This window comes from Nanorana parkeri, unplaced genomic scaffold, assembly GCF_000935625.1.
Source record: "Nanorana parkeri isolate BGI_ZX_2015 unplaced genomic scaffold, ASM93562v1 scaffold192, whole genome shotgun sequence".
Lineage (NCBI taxonomy): Eukaryota > Metazoa > Chordata > Amphibia > Anura > Dicroglossidae > Nanorana > Nanorana parkeri.
This window is the reverse complement of record NW_017306460.1, coordinates 444,149-463,200: the sequence shown is the minus strand read 5'-3', so window position 1 is coordinate 463,200 and position 19,052 is coordinate 444,149. Positions and strand designations below refer to the sequence as shown.

General features: G+C 40.6%; 1 protein-coding gene across 1 annotated transcript in view; it reads left to right on the top strand.

Annotated features, from left to right (window-relative positions):
- Window positions 1–19,052, top strand: part of EPHB1 (EPH receptor B1) — a 259,254-nt gene that overhangs the window by 198,959 nt on the left and 41,243 nt on the right. The window contains exon 5 of the mRNA XM_018555329.1: window positions 13,367–13,702. Within this exon, the coding sequence (XP_018410831.1) occupies window positions 13,367–13,702 (336 nt within the window). The remainder of the gene's footprint in view (window positions 1–13,366; window positions 13,703–19,052) is intronic.

Here is a 19,052-nt window from a genome sequence, read left to right as displayed (position 1 = left end):
ATAGTATATTCAGTTCTGTGTGTTTCCCATATTGTATGATTTTTCTGTATAATAAAAAGATTGTGTGATCTTTTTTGCAGTAGTACCACAAAAAAAAAAGGTGACCGTCCTTTGGAAGCGATATTATACAAAGGAAATTAGCACATACATTTTAGAGCTTTCCGCGGATGATATTTAATCTTCAGAAAATGTAGCTGTTATTGCTAGTACAATATTGCTAGTGGGAAAGACTGCTAACTCCATTTCAACTACTAGAATATATTTCCTGTTCAGTATAAAACTATCTGAACCCTATAAAGGTATCCTTTTTGAATGGATTTGGGTCTGTTTATCAGTGTTTTTACCCCATAGTCATACAACGTTAATGGATTATTCACCCTAGGTCCACACATCTATCCCAAATCTTGGGTGAAAAATGGGTGAAAGTTATCAAAAATAAACTCAAGGAACCATAAGGCTCCATTCACATACTGTACAGCGTTTGCGTTCCCCGCGCAGCAATGCACATGCTAAAACCTTTCACCGACGTGGATTACGCTAGTTTACGGCTATTATATAGCCGCAAACGTGCTGAATCCGTCAAAAAATTGCGCTTGTACTATTTTGCGGGCCGTGCGGTTTTGTACCGCGCGTCCAGTGCAAGTGTCTGAATGATGCACATTAAAGTGCATTGTTTTTTCTGTTTAGAGCGGCTCCGAATACCTGCAGACAACCACTACTGTGTGAATGGAGCCTGAATGCATAAATGATGTTTCAGGGTAGTCTGTTTCAGTTAGTGTTCTTTTATTTGTGTTTTGTTTGTGTATATTTAAGCATTATTTGTGTGTTGTGTTTTTACTGTACTGTGAAAAAATACTGAGGCTATAGAGGGGCTTATAAGGGGGTCCACTATGGTTGAAAAGAGCTTCCTGTAAGCCTCGGGAGCTGTTTAAAGCACATTTCCTTAAAAACCTCTAAAAACCACATTATTCATAATCTTTCATTATTAACTCTGATGCATTATGCAAATTTTGCAGAAATCTCCTAAGTTTCACTGAATTTTTAGAAATGAAACTGGGTCAGACAAACCTATAGCAATACCTGCAAAAAGAAGAAGCTCTATACTTAATATCTCTTGAAACTCTCCATGCTGCCCGCCAGCCACCACAATTATTCGAATGGCAGAATGAGTCAAATACCTGTCTTCCTCCATTACACCCAGTGGAAGGCACATTTGGCTCCTATGTCCTGTAGGGAGGAACCAGTCAGAAACCCCTGCGTGTGATGGGGTAGTAGTAATTCACACTTCCAAAATTGTTAAAAACTTGCAGTTGCTTGGAACAGCATTATGGTGGCATTGCAAGACATGGGCCACCAGAAAGGTAAGTATAGAGTCCCTTCTTTCTGCAGGTAATGTTATTTGCTTTTTTTTCTGACCCTGTGGTGAAAGGGTTACTTTAACTTTGCTCATTCTTACTGCTGAAAGAAATATAGTAACTGTTATGTGTGAAATCATGTATCAAAAATGAGATAAATCAACATGGAATGCAAATGTAATAGTGCTTAGTAGTAAGGTACAAATTACACATGTGAAACCACAATATACTGGATATACATATACAATGTCAGATCATTTATTTTTTAATGTGTACAATTACCCAAACACCAAATTTATATTATTATGCATCTGAAGGTAATGCCGGGCTTTTCTCCCATCAGATGAATTAAAGACACTATTCTAATAAATAGGGAAATATTTTCAGATAGAAATAACATTTCTATCCCATGACCTAGATAACTGAAACCCTTCACAGAAAGCTGAAGAAAGCACATTTCCCTTTTTAATGTATACAGGAGTTGCAGCAATTATTTATTACCTTTTTCACTGACTCCTGTAATCCGTGTATTTGGATAGTCCTGGAGAAGTTCTCCTTTGCTCTCAGCATACAGTCATTGTGAGAAGCAGTGATCGCTGACACTAACACTTCTTGTTTTGTTGTCTATCTAGAACTAGTAAATCTCCTTGTTGAAATACCTGGCATTTTGTTGGCTGAATTTATAAATTGTTAGGCTGAAGTCCTTACTACTACAACACATTGCTAAAAACATGTTTATGGATGGTTTGGCGTCCTTGATCTTTTTGAACTGCGTATGCATTTGTCTAGGAGATGTCTGCTGCATAATGATAAGGCAATCTAGGTGGTGATGGACAAGTTGATCATTGACATAAGTTTGCCCTGTCTGAATACTGTTTATACATTTAAATTCAGTCAATACAGAAAAGTAGCAATACTTATGCAGTGGTAGTGTTTAAAGGTATTACTCGTTATTGCCTAAATTTCCAAGGGAAATACAATGGACACCTAAATAAGGTAAATAACCAACAGAAATGCAATCAATCCACCCCCATCCGCTTTCCTCTCTATTCCCTAAGTAAAGAAAGACAGAAGTACAGTGTGTATATATTGTGCTGCTACGTCAAGCTACCAAAACCTAAAAGAGGAGAAATATACTGGGTCATTTTTATTATAGTTCACATATTTTAAACTGCTAGTTCATATTTACAATACATATATACAGTACTGTGTGTATGTGTGTGTGTGTATATATCTATAGAGATATATATATATATATATATATACATATATATATCTCTATAGATATATATACATACACTCACACACACCTTACAGTCATAACATGACTACCTGCCTAATAATGAGTAGGTCCCACCTTTGCTGCCAAACAGCCCTGACCCATCAATGCATAGATTCCACTAGACCTCTGAAGGTATGCTGTTGTATCTGGCACCAAGCCATAAATAGTAGATCCTTTAAGTCCTGTAAGTTGTGAGGTGGGACCTCCATGGATTGGACTTGTTTTTCCAGCATATCCCACGGATGCTCGATTGGATTGACATGTCAACATCTCAAACTCATTGTTGTTTTCCTCAAACCATTCTTGAACCATGTTTTCAGTGTGGTAGAATGCATTATCCTATTGAAAGAGGCTATTGCCATTAGGGCCAGCCTTCGCTTCCCACATGCATCAATGAGCCTTGGCGCGACAATAACCCTATCGCCGGTTCACAGGTTTTCCTTCATTGGACCAATTTTGGTAGGTCTTGACCACTGCAGAGTGGGAACATCCCACATGTGCTGCAGTTTTGGAGTTGCTCTGACCCAGTCGTCTAGCCATCACAATTGTCTAAGTGCATGCTCCCTTTGCCAATTGAAGCCCATTATTTTAAGTGTACAGTATATATTTGAACCTAATGAGGTAAACAAGGACAGATGGATCCGACTAGTGAAAGGTTTTTATTTTATCCTAAAGGAGTATCAGTACCCTGCACAAATCTGCATATTAAACAGATATGTGTAATTGAACATATGTTGCCTTTATTGCCTACTAGAACCATCTTGGAATATCTTGGTTATTTTCAGTAAAGAAGAAATATTACCGTCTACAAATAAGAAACATTTGTCTCTCAAGTCTGTGCTGTCATTGCATGGAAGGAGAGATGTAGCCAGGTGAAATCTGTTGTCATTGACTGCTCATTGCCATCTGACAGAATTCCTATTATCTTTATTAGATTTGCATGGATGAGATTAAAGTAGTTTTTCTTTATTTATTAAAAAGTAAAACATTTAATCTTCTGCCAGTAGGTGGCACTATAAATGATATAATGTAGTTTAAACATGTATCAACTTGATAAGTAAAAGAAAACAATTAAACCAAGTAAAATTTTAAGAGAAAACAATCAAACCTTAACTTTATATCAGACACCCTACAATGTTTCATGATACCTCAAGAGTGCCAGCTCACCTCTCTTATGTTCTCCTGGAGCCGATGAAGATCCTATACAGATACCATAAGGACTTGGCACAACCCAACCCCACCATATCCAGCATAAAAATGCCTGGCACGAGGTCGATAAGGTGCCAAGCAGCACACGCACTACCTTGAACGAGCGGGGAGGCAGTGCGTACATTTCCCCAACATATGTAGGCTGGATGCCTGCTATACTGCTACAGGGTTAATCTCCCTTCTGTCAACATATTTTTATTTGTGCATTTAAAGCCAAAACGTTTGCTAGGAATGGTGTAGAACCCCTGAAGGTTTTTATTGTAGTCTGCTGGAGAGATTCACCTTCAGTGTTTGTCTTGGTAATCATTATCTCTGGTACAGAAAGTGATGGGAAATCACAAGAACAGGAGATGAGGGGAAATATTCCAATGTTTTACCTGTTGCTGTGACAAGGGATTTCCTCTTACATCCTGTTGTGTCTCTATGACAGGAATCGAAGGAGCACAAAAAAATGGCAGGGTCTTCACTATTCCCTAAACTAACCCAAACTTGCTTTAAATTCACTTTAATTGGAGCATGTGAGGGCATGTGTTTAGAACCCAAACAATTAATTTCTGTTTTTGAACGACCTATTGAAAGCAGATGGCAGAGATAAACTTTTTTTTCTAACCTAGTTGGCATCAGAGAAAAAAATGTCAGCTGAAATCTTATTTGCAGTGTCACCACTGTGGACAGATGGCCACAATATAGAGGCCGGCGCAATCTGCTGCAGTAACATTTCAGACTGATTTTGCTCACTAGCAGCAAGTTTAATGGAGAGTGGAGGTCATTGTCAGTTGCAGTTTCTTGGCGCATCATTAATATTCCTCTAAGGCTCCTATGTGATCCACAAGCATTGTAAAGTGATAAAAAGCTTCCTTTACCCTCCCTGACTGAACCAAATCTCCTTCATTTGTGTGCCACATGCTCCCCTTCACTGGCACTGCAGCTCACAGTGGTAGGGTTTCAGCAATAGAGGCAGTGCCAGGGAGTGCCTGTGGCCAGCTGCTAATTGAGAAGCTATGGGCTTGTTATTAGCAATGACAATGTGGATAGTCACGTCCCCTGCAATGTCTTCTTCTCCAACTGTGGTGCAAGCAAGCATAGCCTATATCAGGGTGCCAATGCTGCTTTGAATTTAGGAGTAGTGCAGCATTGTTACCACATCATCACAGGAAGCTGCGTGAGATGGACTTCACTGGCAGGATCAACAGGTGTTTTAAGGTAAAAGAGTAAGTGTAGAAACACTCACAATTTAACATTTTGCAAATGGGAGACCATCATTTAACATCCAACTCCAGTGACATTGATTGTACCTCAAGGAACCCCTTCCAATCTAAGTTAAATTGGCCTGCAGATGTGCTGAAAGGTGTCACAGTAGGAAGATTTCACAGATGATTACTTTTAGGTACATAAAATAACTTTAATTTGAAGTACCTAATTGTGATTTTGGTGGGAGAGCTTTATTGTGCCCAGAGGCCTAATCATTCCACAATTACAGTGCTCCTGGTTCTGTGGCTTCAGTAATTGCTTTGGCATTCAGTTAACTCAACCTTTAGCTAGATATCACCATCCAGCAGTGCTGGAACACACAGGTAAGCCATTTTGATCACAATCATAATAAAGTAAATGAATGCATAAGAATTTGCACACAACTATGCCTTTCCAGTGAAGAGACCCATTTGCTCTATGGTATACTTCTCTAATCTGTGAATTCCCCAAATCTTTAAGTCAATCAAGATATTACTCTCCAGATGAGGTATAACAATAATAAAAAGATGAACAAATCTGCCATTGTTTAATCACCTAAATTTTCCAACTTATGATTAAACTATAAAATATAGATAAAAATAATTAGCATTTCCGGAACAACTGGCAGCGACAGATGCTCACTTCTACAGCCCACAGCAGATTTGGTCGTTAATGGGAAAAAATAGCTCTTTAATGAAAAAGGGATTTTGCAAAAGCTTTTTTAGTGGAAGTTCGAATCAGATTGGCTCAAAAGAGATGAAGATGACGTTTAAATCCTCAGTTTTCTAGTTACCTGGTGTCCTACATCCACTTTAACCTTGGATTTTGTGAGCTCTGGGGAGGTGAAGGAGGTCATGGTTTTGGTCTTTGTGGGGCTGTCTGTGGCAGGCACTGAAATCACTTCTTCTAAGAGAGAAGTACCACAATGATAGTTTCATGTCCGGTCTCTGAAACAGCAAGACTATGGTCTTATGTACTCCTGTTACTGGGAGATAAAGATTATAGAGTGACTAACGTAGGGTATACATGGTTAGAATTTCATATGCAAGAAGTCGTTTTCAGAACGTTCGTTTTAATATCAATGAAATAGTATGGTGCAATCCACAGAAAAAAACGACAATGTTCCTGATCATTTTCGAAGGAGCATGTTGTAAAATTTTAACTTATGGTTCTCTTAATGTGATTAAATTACCTATTATTTGATTGCAAGATCTGTGAATGTTGACACTTTGTGCACGGGCAGGGCCCTCATTACCATCTTGTCTTGAATTGTATTGTGATGTAATGTCTTCCTTATATTGTAAAAAAACTGCGCAAACTGTTGGCGCTATAAAAATCCTGTATAATAATAATATTGCCAGATACAGGGTGAGTTCTTAAGGTAGTACTATGGACTCCCAAAATATGTGCTGAATCTTTAATTGTAACTGCATATGCACTTACCCTTAGTACCCTGAAAAGTCTGAAATACCTGTTGATTCTGCCAGTAAAGTCCACCTAATGCAACTTCATGTGGTGGTGGCATTGCACTGCTGCACTGCTGTAGCTGCTTGCACTACAGTGGGAGGAGAAGACATGGCAGGGGACATTGTCACTGCTCATTCATAAGGCTGTAGCTTGTCAACCCTAGCCAATCAGAAAGCAGTGGGCAGGACTGACTGTGCTGCTAAAACCCTAACCTTTTAGCCACAGAGTCTAGGAGGGGAAGCGTGTGAGACACACATGATGTTGGATTAGGCTGACTCAAGAGAGGTAAAAGGAGCTTTTTTTCATTTGTGAGGCTCTTTCATCACATAGTAATTGGACATGAGACCTGTTTGCACTGCCACACAGGAGATGGTAGACATACTTCACAAAAGGAGGCAGCACCTATACTCAGTTGGTGTGTGATGGGCCATGCCAGCACAGACAATGCAAATGGTGGCCTCTGTTTGCCTATGGCAAGTTTATCATTGTGAATAAAGGGATGGGAAGAGGACCAAAGCTAACACCTTATCTAGTGCCCCATTCTGTCATCTCTGTTATTTAGCTCATAATTTAACTCATGTATTTCGGAGATCAGCATAAATAACTGGCTACATGTCGGTTTCATACCTCTGGGTTAACTTCAACGGGGGCATGTATATTAAACAGATTACACTTTTTAATAGCTTGCTGTCTACCAACATGCCAGGAGAAGCAGTCGGTGGGATAATAGCTACCTCTCCCAAGCCCGTCCAAAAAAATTCCTAGGTAGGCAGGTTTTGAATGAGCCAGAGTGCTCTTCCTGTGGTGTTTTAGGTACACTTACAACATCTGGCACATCCTCCCATCTAGGCAGTATGGGGAGGGGGGTTGCATACCTAGTCATTTTTCAGACAGGCTTGGCAGAGGCCACATGCGGCTGTCAGGTATGCCATTCAAAAGAACCTTCTATTTAAAAAAATACATTTTTGTATGTACTGTGGAGGCTGAAATGCTTGAAATTCTTTTTTTTTTTTTTTTGCTGAAGGTGAACTAGCCCTTTAAGGGACTATTGTGTGGTAAGACTAATTCAGTGGTATTTCTATTGGTATGACAGTATAAATAAGAGATTTTACTGCATACTAGACTGACACAATCTCTGGCAGGTCCAGTAGATATGATATATTGTAGCTGAATTATTCATAAATCTCCAGGATATATTTGAGATTGATAGGTTATGTTTCATAAGTTTTTCAGGTGTGAGATACCATACAATGCTTCTATATACTTTCTTCTTTTATAATGTGCATATTACAGTCTGTTAATATGGCTTTGTCCATGTGAATTGTCTCGTCGTATAGTTCACTCAGGCCTTTCAAAAATACCAATCTGGAAATACCCATTTGAAAGCAATAGTTTTCTTTTTTTTTAACGAAGGAGATTGGATCTGTAGATTTTGAACCTATTTAAAGCAGTTTGTGAGCAGAATGGGGTGGGTTTATGTGAGGAATAGAGAGATTTACTGGATGGCTGTCATTTTTATAATACACAATTGTCATACATAAACTAGAGAAGTCACCTTGCAGTTCTGTGCTCTTGCTGTGCTCACAGCCTTGGGGATTTAAATGCAACATTTCTGTACCTTGTAATATGCTTCAAGTATAACAGAATGGGAGCATAATCCTTGTAAAAAGCCAGCATTAGAGATATAGACCACAGCATTATACAATGGAATTAATTGTTCACCAAAAAAGTGACTTGGGAAGTCTAAGGCTGGCCATACACTGATCGTTCTTTCTCATTCAGCCTTTTAAGCCGATTTAGAAAAAAATTTTGATTCCCCCATCCACTGTGTCTAGTCTGGATGGGGGAATCGAACATTTTTTTTTTTCAACTTCCCTCATTGGGCTACTGTATTCTGAAGCTGCGGGAGTGCCAATGTCAGAATACCCGACCAGTGACTGTAGCTGATTGGCTGCATCCAATATCCCGCAGAGAATGTTTGAACTGGCTTCTTCGACAAAGTTGATTGAAAAATTGACCATTGTCGAACAGGGGGGTGCTGGCCGCACCACACACAGGTCATTGCTGACTAGGTCGCAATTTGACCACGGTAATTACAGTTTAATGGCCAGCTTTCAGAAAATGAATTGCTCATCAGTTAACAATGTGACCTGCAAAACATCCTCTCCAAACATGCACTTACAGTATAATATAGGTTGTAAAGAGAAGGGGGGGTTGAAGGCATATAAAATACATAACTGAGTGCAGCTATATATTAATTAAAGTGGACCTCCATGGTCCATGCATCTAAACATCTCAAAGTCAAACTAAATATATATATTTTTTATTACATTTTTATGTATTTTACTTCCAGGTATAATGAGGCACTGTTGATGTAGCCAGGACCTCACAGCTGCCCCCTGGGGAGGCTACATCACCAGTGTCTTCCTAGGAGACATGTTGCTGTCTACCAACATGACCAATGTCAGAATACCCAAACAGTGACTGTAATTAAGTGCTGCAGCACCTATTTGTTCATAGGGAGTCCATAGTTCTATTTTCGAGATCTCGGTGGAGCAAGTCTTTTCCACAGATGATATACAGTGCATGTGCGAGATCAGACACAACTGGGAGGTTCTTTTCCTGTTCTGTCTGACCCTTGAAATGGACAAGGATGTATATAAATATTTCCCAGTGGGAGCTCAGACAGCAGTGTTAAGCCTCGTTTACACCTGACTTTTTCCACCCCCTGACGAGCAATCCACGTTGGATTGCTTTTGACAACTTTTTCAATAATCGATTATGTCGATTAGTTGTTGCAGCCCTGTTTCAGAGCACAGTTGACAGAAGGCCATACTGCCCTGAATGACTTGTCCTGAATGCCTGTTGTTTTCTTTTTTCTTTTTTTTTATCCCAAGGGGGATTTTGCATTGCAATACCGCACCGCAACCTTGTGTCAAGTGTTTGGCACATGTCTGGGTTATAAAATGCAGATCAGCTGCTTGTTTTTACTGCCCCTTTGCTGCCCATGTAAGTGAAGCCTAAAGCTGACATAGCTTCTAACCTTTTGCCACTCTGTACAAACCAAAACGTATTGGCTGGTGTTGACTTTTAAAGAAGTACTCCAGCATTTAAAAAAATTAACCCTTGCAGTGGGACTACCCCCACACTTCAAGGGTTAACTGCTCATTGTGGTCTAGGGAGGCAAATAAAGAAAATATACTCACCCAATCCTTAATCCCACTTGGCTGCTAGACCGGTCCCCACAGCCTTTCCTCTCCGGTATAGGTCCTGCTGATGTTATTACATTGGGCTGCCCTGCACTGCAAAGATTAACTGCTTTTTGTCGTCTAGGGATGCAAATAAAGAAAATATACTCACCTAATCCTTGGTCCTGCTTCGTTGCTAGACTGTTCCCCACAGCCTCTCATCCCGGGGCTCCAGTATAGGTCCTGCTGATGTTATCATGTCTAATGCAGGCTCATTCGACTGCTTTAGACCTGAGGATGCCAAGAGACATGCTGGAGCGGAGGGGGAGAGAGGTGAGCGCTGACTGCAGCAGGACCGAGGATCAAGTGAATATATCTTCTTTATTCTGGCTCCTAGACCAAAATGAGCACTTAATGCTTGTAGTGTGCGGGTTAGCCACACTGCAGGGGTTAATTAACTTCTTTACTCAATCAAGGAAAATGGAGGTATTACTTGTTCTGTTAGATTACACCTCTAGCTTTGAAGTATCAAATACATTTACTGAAAAGTTCAATGAGCCAACTGTAGTGAATGAAACTTTCCTGTCTATGCAAACACTATGGGGGGAATTGATCAAAACTGGAGCAGACAACATCTGGAGCAGCTGTGCATGGCAACCAACCAGCCTCTTTCTTTCATTTTCAAATCTTAACTGACCAAACTGAAGAGAGAAGCTGATTGGTTGCCATGCACAGCTGCTCCAGATTTTACCTGCTCCAGTTTTGATAAATTCCCCCTCTCTGCAGTCAACTGAAGGCAGTTGGGCCGATGGCACACTCACAAACCTGTCGCTGGTGAGAACTTGCAAGCAGCAGGATCTCTATGGAGGACATGGCAGGAAACAGGAACACTCGCCAGTTGGAAGAGCGAGAAACTGACTTAAGGTGCCCATACACCTTACGGATATCAGCCAATTTCCAAATGGAATTCGTCCGATATTCGTAAGGTTGATGGGCTGTGTACACCCGCAAATACTGTACAATCGATCGACTTTTGACTAACCAGCTGGTTAGAAAACTTTGGTTGATCGTACGATTTTCGCAAGGTTGGTGGCGTTTCCGTATGTCAAAATGCGTACAATCGACACTGCACATGCGCAGACGAAAATACGTGCGGTCGATTAGCGCAATTCGTCCAGCTGCTTTCTTCTAATTACCGCTGATCCAACCTTGCGATAATCGGGGCAGGATGGGGCCGCCGTACAAAAAAGTGTCGTCCGATGATCGCAAGGTGTATGGGGAGCCTTACAATCTGCAGCATTTTTTGCAGTGAGAGAGCAAAGGATGGCGAGGGAGTGACACATACAAAGCAGGTAAATGTTCTTCCTGCAAATTCTAGCAATTATCGCCAGCAACACCATCACAAGTCTGGCATCGGTTTTATGTCTGCAGCTCAATGCAACAAAAATAAGAAGGTGCACATTTCTCATTCCTGCAAATCTAGAATTCAAAGTCCTATATAGGCAGAATAATAAGTAAATGTTTCTTACAAAGTTGATAAAGTCAATGGCCTGCATTACAAATCTGAAAATGTTTCAAAGAAGTAATATTTAAAACCAGAAATAATATGTTTGCGGTCTCGTAATTTGATGGAACGGTGGTCAGGATTTTTGGAGCTACATCCTAGCAGGGTCATCATCCGTTTCTGTGAGCAGCTTTAGGGAAAGGACTTTTGTCATGACAGTAACTATAGAATTTTGTGGAAATTGGTCCTTGTTCCATTGTGTCCGGGTTACATCTCGCAGAGGCAGAAACATAGATGTGTTAGTACTACATTAACATTATAGCAAAGTTCAAAAGGACGGCTTTTTCCATAGAGAGAGAGTCTAGATCATGCTGTGGCATTCGACTGTTAAAATAGAAAGAGTTCACAAAGTCACAAAGTCTAACTTTATTGAACGGATAGTAAATGCTAGACAACGAATCCCAACGGATGTGTTTGATAACTCTAAAGTAAAATAGTATAAAAGCACGGCTGTATCTTTGAAAGCATTATAGCCTGAAAGAAGACGCAAATTGTTCTCGGGTCGTCTTATTTCACAGGGACCCGAGCTGGACAGTGACAGCCTATAATAGCTTTGTATGGCCTTGAGGGGCACCTCATGGTAGCACAACCCCAGACACGTGTTTTTAGTAGGTTTATTTTGGGAACGTGGGTGTTATTTGGCTATCATAGTTCAGGGGCTTCATCTTTCTCCCTTTTGGGCAGATTGAAGGTTAAGAATTCGATGTTTTAAAAACTGTAGTGACCTTTGTTAAAGCTGAACACCAAGATAAGCAAATATTGTCTAAATACTGGAACCATGTGTATTCCTACTTGCATTTTGGTGTAATTTGTGTATTTCTTCCAGATCGGAGCAGTAATCCAGTGTGAGACTTTGCTTCTGTGCAGAAGCTTCCTGTAATAAAGACCAGTCACTCCTGCTCACTGTCCTTGTACAGGGTGACTGGTCTTGTTTCCGCCCCCTCCTGTAGCTTTCTGCAGGCAGCCTGCAGTGGGTGGGCCTTTTGAGACCCTCCCACAGGGTCTGAACAGGCTATGTACAGCAAAGTGATTATATCACTGCTACTTTTACTGGGTTTACAAAGGCATTTGATTTATACAAAGTGGATTTATGTCCTTTGTGGCTATTGAGGAATATAGTTTAATTAAAGTTTTTTCAGTTCAGCTTAAAATAGGTGTTTATGAGAGCAAATAATATGAGTTAAAGGGTCAGTTTACTGAAAATTCATTTTCTTGACCCCTTCTAACAGCTCATACAGTTTTCAGCCCTGAGGTCAGCTGAGTCTCCATGGGGGTACTATAGCCTGATACTGAGTTGACATTTCTTCTGTAGCAGGAAGATAATAAAAGTAACACCCCCCACACACACACACCTAAGGCTGCACTATTATAAGAAGTTAGGAATTAAGAGTTAGATTATTTAAATTTCTTATTCCTGGCAGTTTTCTTAAATGTCTAACACCAGAAATTGATGTACTGTATTTGCTGGCGTATAAGACTACTTTTTATACTTAAAAACATCCCCCGAAAATCAGGGGTCATCTTATACACGGGGTATACAATGTATACCTTTAGTTCGTTTGGGCTAAGCTGGCCCAAAACGAACATCCATCCAACAGCACGCTGGATGTGCGGTAATACTGTATGTACGGTAGCTTCGGCTACATACAGTATACCGCGCTGAGCCAATTACCGCGAGTGATGTACACAACCTCTGCCAATCCAAGCAGGCTTTGTATTCATTAATAGAATACATTGCTCGCCGTGATTGGCTCAGTGCGGTATACTGTATGTAGCCGAAGCTACCGTACATACAGCATTACCGCACATCCATCCATTATGTTTTTAAATGGTGTTGCCTCTGAAGTGGGGTAGTCTTATATGACGAGTATAGCCCAAAACCTATGTTTTAAGTGGAAAATTAGGGGGTCATCTTATACACCCAGTCGCCTTATACGCCGGCAAATACGGTCATTTGTCTATCCTGGGCATCATATCTACTGTCTAACAAGCAATAGCATGTTCCCATCCCAGAATACTGATCAGTATGACTTTACACTATATTTTCAAATTCTACTTTTTTGTTTTAAAGGTGTTCCTTCTGGACCACGCAATGTCATCTCTATAGTGAACGAGACGTCCATCACATTGGAATGGCACCCCCCACGTGAAACTGGAGGCAGGGATGACGTCACCTACAACATCATCTGCAAGAAATGCCGCTCTGACCGGAGGACTTGCTCGCGGTGTGATGATAATGTGGACTTTGTTCCCCGACAAATGGGGCTCACAGACACCCGAGTCTTCATCAGCAATTTATGGGCCCACACACCGTATACGTTTGAGATCCAGTCGGTGAACGGAGTCACCAATAAAAGCCCATTCCCTCCCCAACATGTGTCTGTCAATATTACTACCAACCAAGCAGGTGAGTCTTTATGGTTAATTTTCGTTTACTTTTTATATTCTGCATTGATTTTCAGTAAAGTGTGGCATTGATTATGTCTATATTTTCTTAGCTAAAGAGCTGAGAAACCTATTGCTGGACAGCAGCTAAAAGCTCATAGAATGTGTGTTTTATGGCTTAATATTTACCGGCAAATGAAATAACAAAAGGTCAGTAGCTGTTTTTGTAAGCTCGTTCACATAAGTGCAGTATTAATCTCCTGGCTTTATAAAATCGTAAGCGTGGGTTGCTTGTACATGTGGTAGGAAAACATTAAAGGGATCAGAATGCCTTGTATATATTGGTAGGGACCAGTTGTGACATGACAAGTTTGAAAAGTAATAGCTATAAGATTGTAATGCTTAATGATGCTAAGAAGATTGTTTCACTTTATGTACTGTATATGCTTTATGTGTGAGCCTCCGTGAGGTTTCACTGAAAGCATCCTCAGAATGGTTACAGTGTGCATAGGACAGCAAAATCGTATTTTTACCTGTACTGCATCCATCCTCAGTCCATGCAATTGTGCGTTTTGCAATCCATAACCAATGTTTCTGGGTTTTGCCCCTTGTGTACCAGCTGGAGTTAAGAAACAAGCAAATAGAGGTTTCTTTATAAACAGCTACAGGCAACTGTGTAAAGGCCAAGTTTACCTTTATGGCCATGTTTCGTGTTACATCCATATTTAGGGTGTATCATGAAACGTTGTCAGATTGCACCCATGGCTGTCTGTGACTCTTCCCACGGATCCTTGAAGCCCCATCAGTCACCGTGGCAGAAGGACTTTCATTCTCAATAGAATACAAATGCAGTGATGTCATCACACTTGTAGTCTATTCATTCTTCCTCCCATCCATGTTACTGAATGTCCATACCGGCAGGGGTCTGCAGGAGCCAGAGTGTTACAACCACGATCCACTGATTGCAGTTGCAATGCTTTACTGGCCCCAGTGAAGACGTATGCATTTATAAATGTTTTTCAAAAACTGGAATGTCCCTTAAATTCAAACAGTAATCTTCTAGGAAGCATCTGATGGGTGTAAACCTATCACAACCCTTGGATTTTAAGACGTTAAGCTGGGTGTACACTAGTAGATTAGTAGATCCGCTTTCAGGCTGAACAGCAAAAAAAAAATCCAACAGATTTCCATGTGTATACAGATATACCAGAGCACCCAGTGAGAAATGTAAAAGCAGGTGGGGCCAGAAGGATACAGAAAAGTAAAACATCATAAAAATGGGGGCCAGAAGGATAAGTGACGGTAATTTGCCAGAAAAGAAAAAAACATGGGAGCTGCCATTGCTAACTTATGCAGGATTCAGTGCTGTCATTCCTAAAGCTGAACTCCAGACATAAGAAAGTTAATTTCAATTGCATTCCTCAATTGCCACAAAGGACACAAATGCCTTTCAAAGTCCCAGTTATTTCCTTGAAAAAGTGGCATAATCACTATGTGGTACACAGCCTCTGCAGGGAGCAGAGCTGTGGGAGGGACCCAACAAGCCCCACCCACTACAGGCTGCCTGCAGAAAACTATAGGAGGGGGTAAAGACAAGACCAGTCACCCTGCACAAGAAGAGAGAACAGCAGTGACCGATCTTTATTACAAGAAGCTCGTGCACAGAGACAAAGTTTCACACTGGATTACTCTACAAATCTAGGAGAAATACACAAAGCTCACCAAGATTCAAGTAAGAATACACAAGCTCCTGTATTTAGACAATATATTCTTACCCTATCAGCTTTCATTTTACGTACTGATCTAGAATAGTTATGTGCATTAGTGATGCAGCGATACCTTTTTTGCGGTATCGAGTGTGAGTACCGATACTTTGCTTTCGGTACTCGTCCATACCGAGTACCGATATCTGATTGCCCGAGAAGCTGGCTCCATGTTTTCTGGCCGGCTTGATTGTGCTTGGCCGGGAAACTGGCTTCCCAGCCAATCAGGGAGATTACTCGCTGCCCAGCTTCCTGATTGCACGGGAAGCTGGCTCCATGTTCTGAAAGGGCACTGCCGGTCAGAGGAAATCTTCCGTTATCGGAGAATTTGAGCGAGTACTAGTATCTCGTATCTCAAATACTCGGTATCTGTACTGATACTAGTATTGGTGCATCCCTAATGTGCATATCAGGTCCCTACTCTTCACTGGCTGCATGCTTGCACTAAATAGTAAAGCCAAGAAGAGGATGACGTGCGCAGAGTCTATTAGAAACAGTCAGCAATGTCATCCTCCATATTTTATCATCACAGGTACACTATACTCAGGAAAATAAATGGCAAATAGTTGCGAGTATAAATGTGAGCTTGTGTTTTATATAACCCATTGTGTGCGCGTTAAGCCCACACTTAATTTATATAGTCTCTAGTCACTGCATTAAACCCTCATCAGGTAATTGACAGGTTCTGAGAGATTATGAATATGTGACTGTTGTTGGACTGCGGCCAGAGATCTGCGTAGAGCCCAGAGAAGCTCCTAGCAATGATATGCGCGTCTTCTCTGCTCTCCTTCACCTTCAGCCTATCAGCTGCTTATCTCCCCCGTCATGTTTTTTTAGTCCAGCATCCATCCATATTATCAAGGACTTTGACGTCTCTTCATATTTTGATTTGTGTGACATACATAAATAGTTTCAATATCCATTAATGCACATGCATTTATCAGAAGCAGTCAAAGCACCTCAGCATTGCCATTTATCTGTTTCATATCACGGAATTGTTTCCGATTCACACAGATTGTAAGCTTCATTGCAGACATCCATTTCTTAATTACCTCTGCCTGTCCTCAGACTGTCCACTTCATTCAAGATGATCATGCCTGTCTGACGCCCTTCACTCACAATACCTAGGATGATGTCACTATAGAATTCAAATCTACTTATGGGGGTTTCCATACGTTACAACCCTTCCAGATGATTCAAAACACCTCACTGTGGAAGCATGAAGGGGAACTGTCACTTGTAGTACCATGATTTTTTGGAACTCATATTTTGCCTACAGTGACACCTGCGGGTGAATCTTATATTGCTGCTTGGTCAAACAGATAAAGGGAATGTATAGCGGCTTTGAACACATTTTCTTTTCTTATTATATATGGTATAGATTTAAAAAAATTATTATAGTAAATATTTTTTCAGTTTTTTCAGCTGGTTTTGGAGCTTCGTCCCTTTTCGTGTTTTCTCTTTTTACCTATTTACAGGCGATGAAAAAAGCATGTTGTTTACAAACCCCAATAACACAAGCTGAAATTTACATACTGCTAAGACTCACACTGGGGACTTATTGCATTGACTCATCCCTTACTGGGTGATTCAGTCCAAAGTTTTCTTTCTTTAATGAGAAAAATATGTGCATTGCTGACCTCCTGCAAATGTTGTTTTGTTGACTGCCTCTGATTTCAGTGCTTGGTAAGTTATTTTCCCTAGAGGAATATTCAGCATAGGAAGGCAGACTGAAGTCATACATCCTTATATCTATTCTTGTTTTGTGTAAATGAGTCAGGCATAGTTAAACCCACGGGAGCAACATGACAGCTAAGAAGCTAGCATTTTCATGAGGAAAGGTCAGCAATGGTATCCTTTGTATTGCTTTCAGTACTCATTTTATTTAACGGCCCAGATTGATACTTATGTAGCACATGTATGCTGTAGATGCAGTGAGTGGTGGTGTGATCAACAGGATATGCTTGCTTCAGTGGGCATCAGTAGTGTGCCTGCTATTAATATCCATATTTAAAGTGACACTAAACTCGGGAGTTAAATCTTAAAAATGCATTAAAGTACCTCAACTATTAACAATAATGTATCTTATTTGTGTGTCACTCAGCTGCAGATCCTCAAATCATCTCTGAATTCATACCGACACTCTCCTTCCTTCTGGAGGGTGGCTACTTATTTTCCCCACTGTCCCTGTGTGTGTTGTAAAGTAGCCACCGCTCCAAGCTCGCTCCTGTGATGGACTACAATCTCAGTACAAATTGGTAGACTAAACATGAGATTGTAGTCCATTATATGAGTGAGCTTAAAGCGGTAACTACTTTACAACACAGACAGAAACCATGGGGAACAAAAGTAGCCACCCTCCAGAAGGAAGGACTGTGTCAGCACCAATTCAGAGATGATTTGAGCGTCTACCGCTAAGTGATACACAGATAAGATACATTTTTGTTAATAGTTAAGGTACTCAAATGCATTTTTAAGATTTAACTCCTGAGTTTAATGTCAAGAAATTGTAAAATGGCAAAATGTAGTGCAGTGCAGGTGGAGACTAGGTTCTGTGGTGGAGATTCTAGGTTGTGTGGTGTAGGTATTAGGCAATTTGGTCAAGGCATTAGGCTTTGCATTGGAGATATTAGGTTGTGTGGTGGAGATTCTAGATTGTGTGGTGTAGGTATTAGGTAATTTGGTCAAGACATTAGGCTCTGCATTGGAAATATTAGGTTGTGTGGTGGAGGCATTATGCTATGTTGTAGAGGCATTAGGCTGTGCAGTGAAGGCATTAGGCTGTGTTATAAAGAGGTTAGGCTGTGTGGGGAAGGAATAAGGTTGTGTGGTGGAGAAATGAGGCTTTGTGGTGGAGACATTAGCCTGTATGTTGGAGAAATTAGCCCATATGGTGGAGAAATAAGGCTGTGTGGTGGAGGTATTAGACTGTGTGGTAGAAGAACTAGGCTGTGTGGTGGAGGTATTAGACTGTGTGGTAGAAGAACTAGGCTGTGTGGTGGAGGTATTAGACTGTGTGGTAGAAGAACTAGGTTGTGTGGTGGAGACATTGGGCTGTGTGGTGGAGGAAATTTTTAGTAGAGGCATTAACTCTTCTAAAAAGTCTGTGGCATAATTTCTTTATTCATGCTCTTTAATACCGATATGTTTTGTGTTTGCAGTGAAGGTTTTCCTGCACACAATTATGTGTTGATTAGTAAAAGAGAGCTTTGGAAAACAAGGAACTTGTTGGTTATATGAACTGACTTAATAACAGTGAGACTGAGAGACCTGCTTGAGTCCTCAGCTCCGATAGCAGGGTCAGCTCCTTGTAACCTCATCTCGCATCTCAAACTCTGCAAGATTAGACTATAAGATTGTAAACCAAGAGGTTGAAAAACGTTCTTAGAAACTTTTCACATATCACATGAAATAAAATGTGCGCTTATATGAGAAAAAATGAATGATTAGTTAATAATGATACTCAGCACCTTTAAAACTATGTTTATGTCAGACTCTCCAACATGACCCCCTAGAAAACACTTCACTCCTGATCATTTCATACCCCTTCTGATTGCATTAACCTGATATCTTGTATGGGATTGCTAAAGCTGGCTAGACATAAAACAG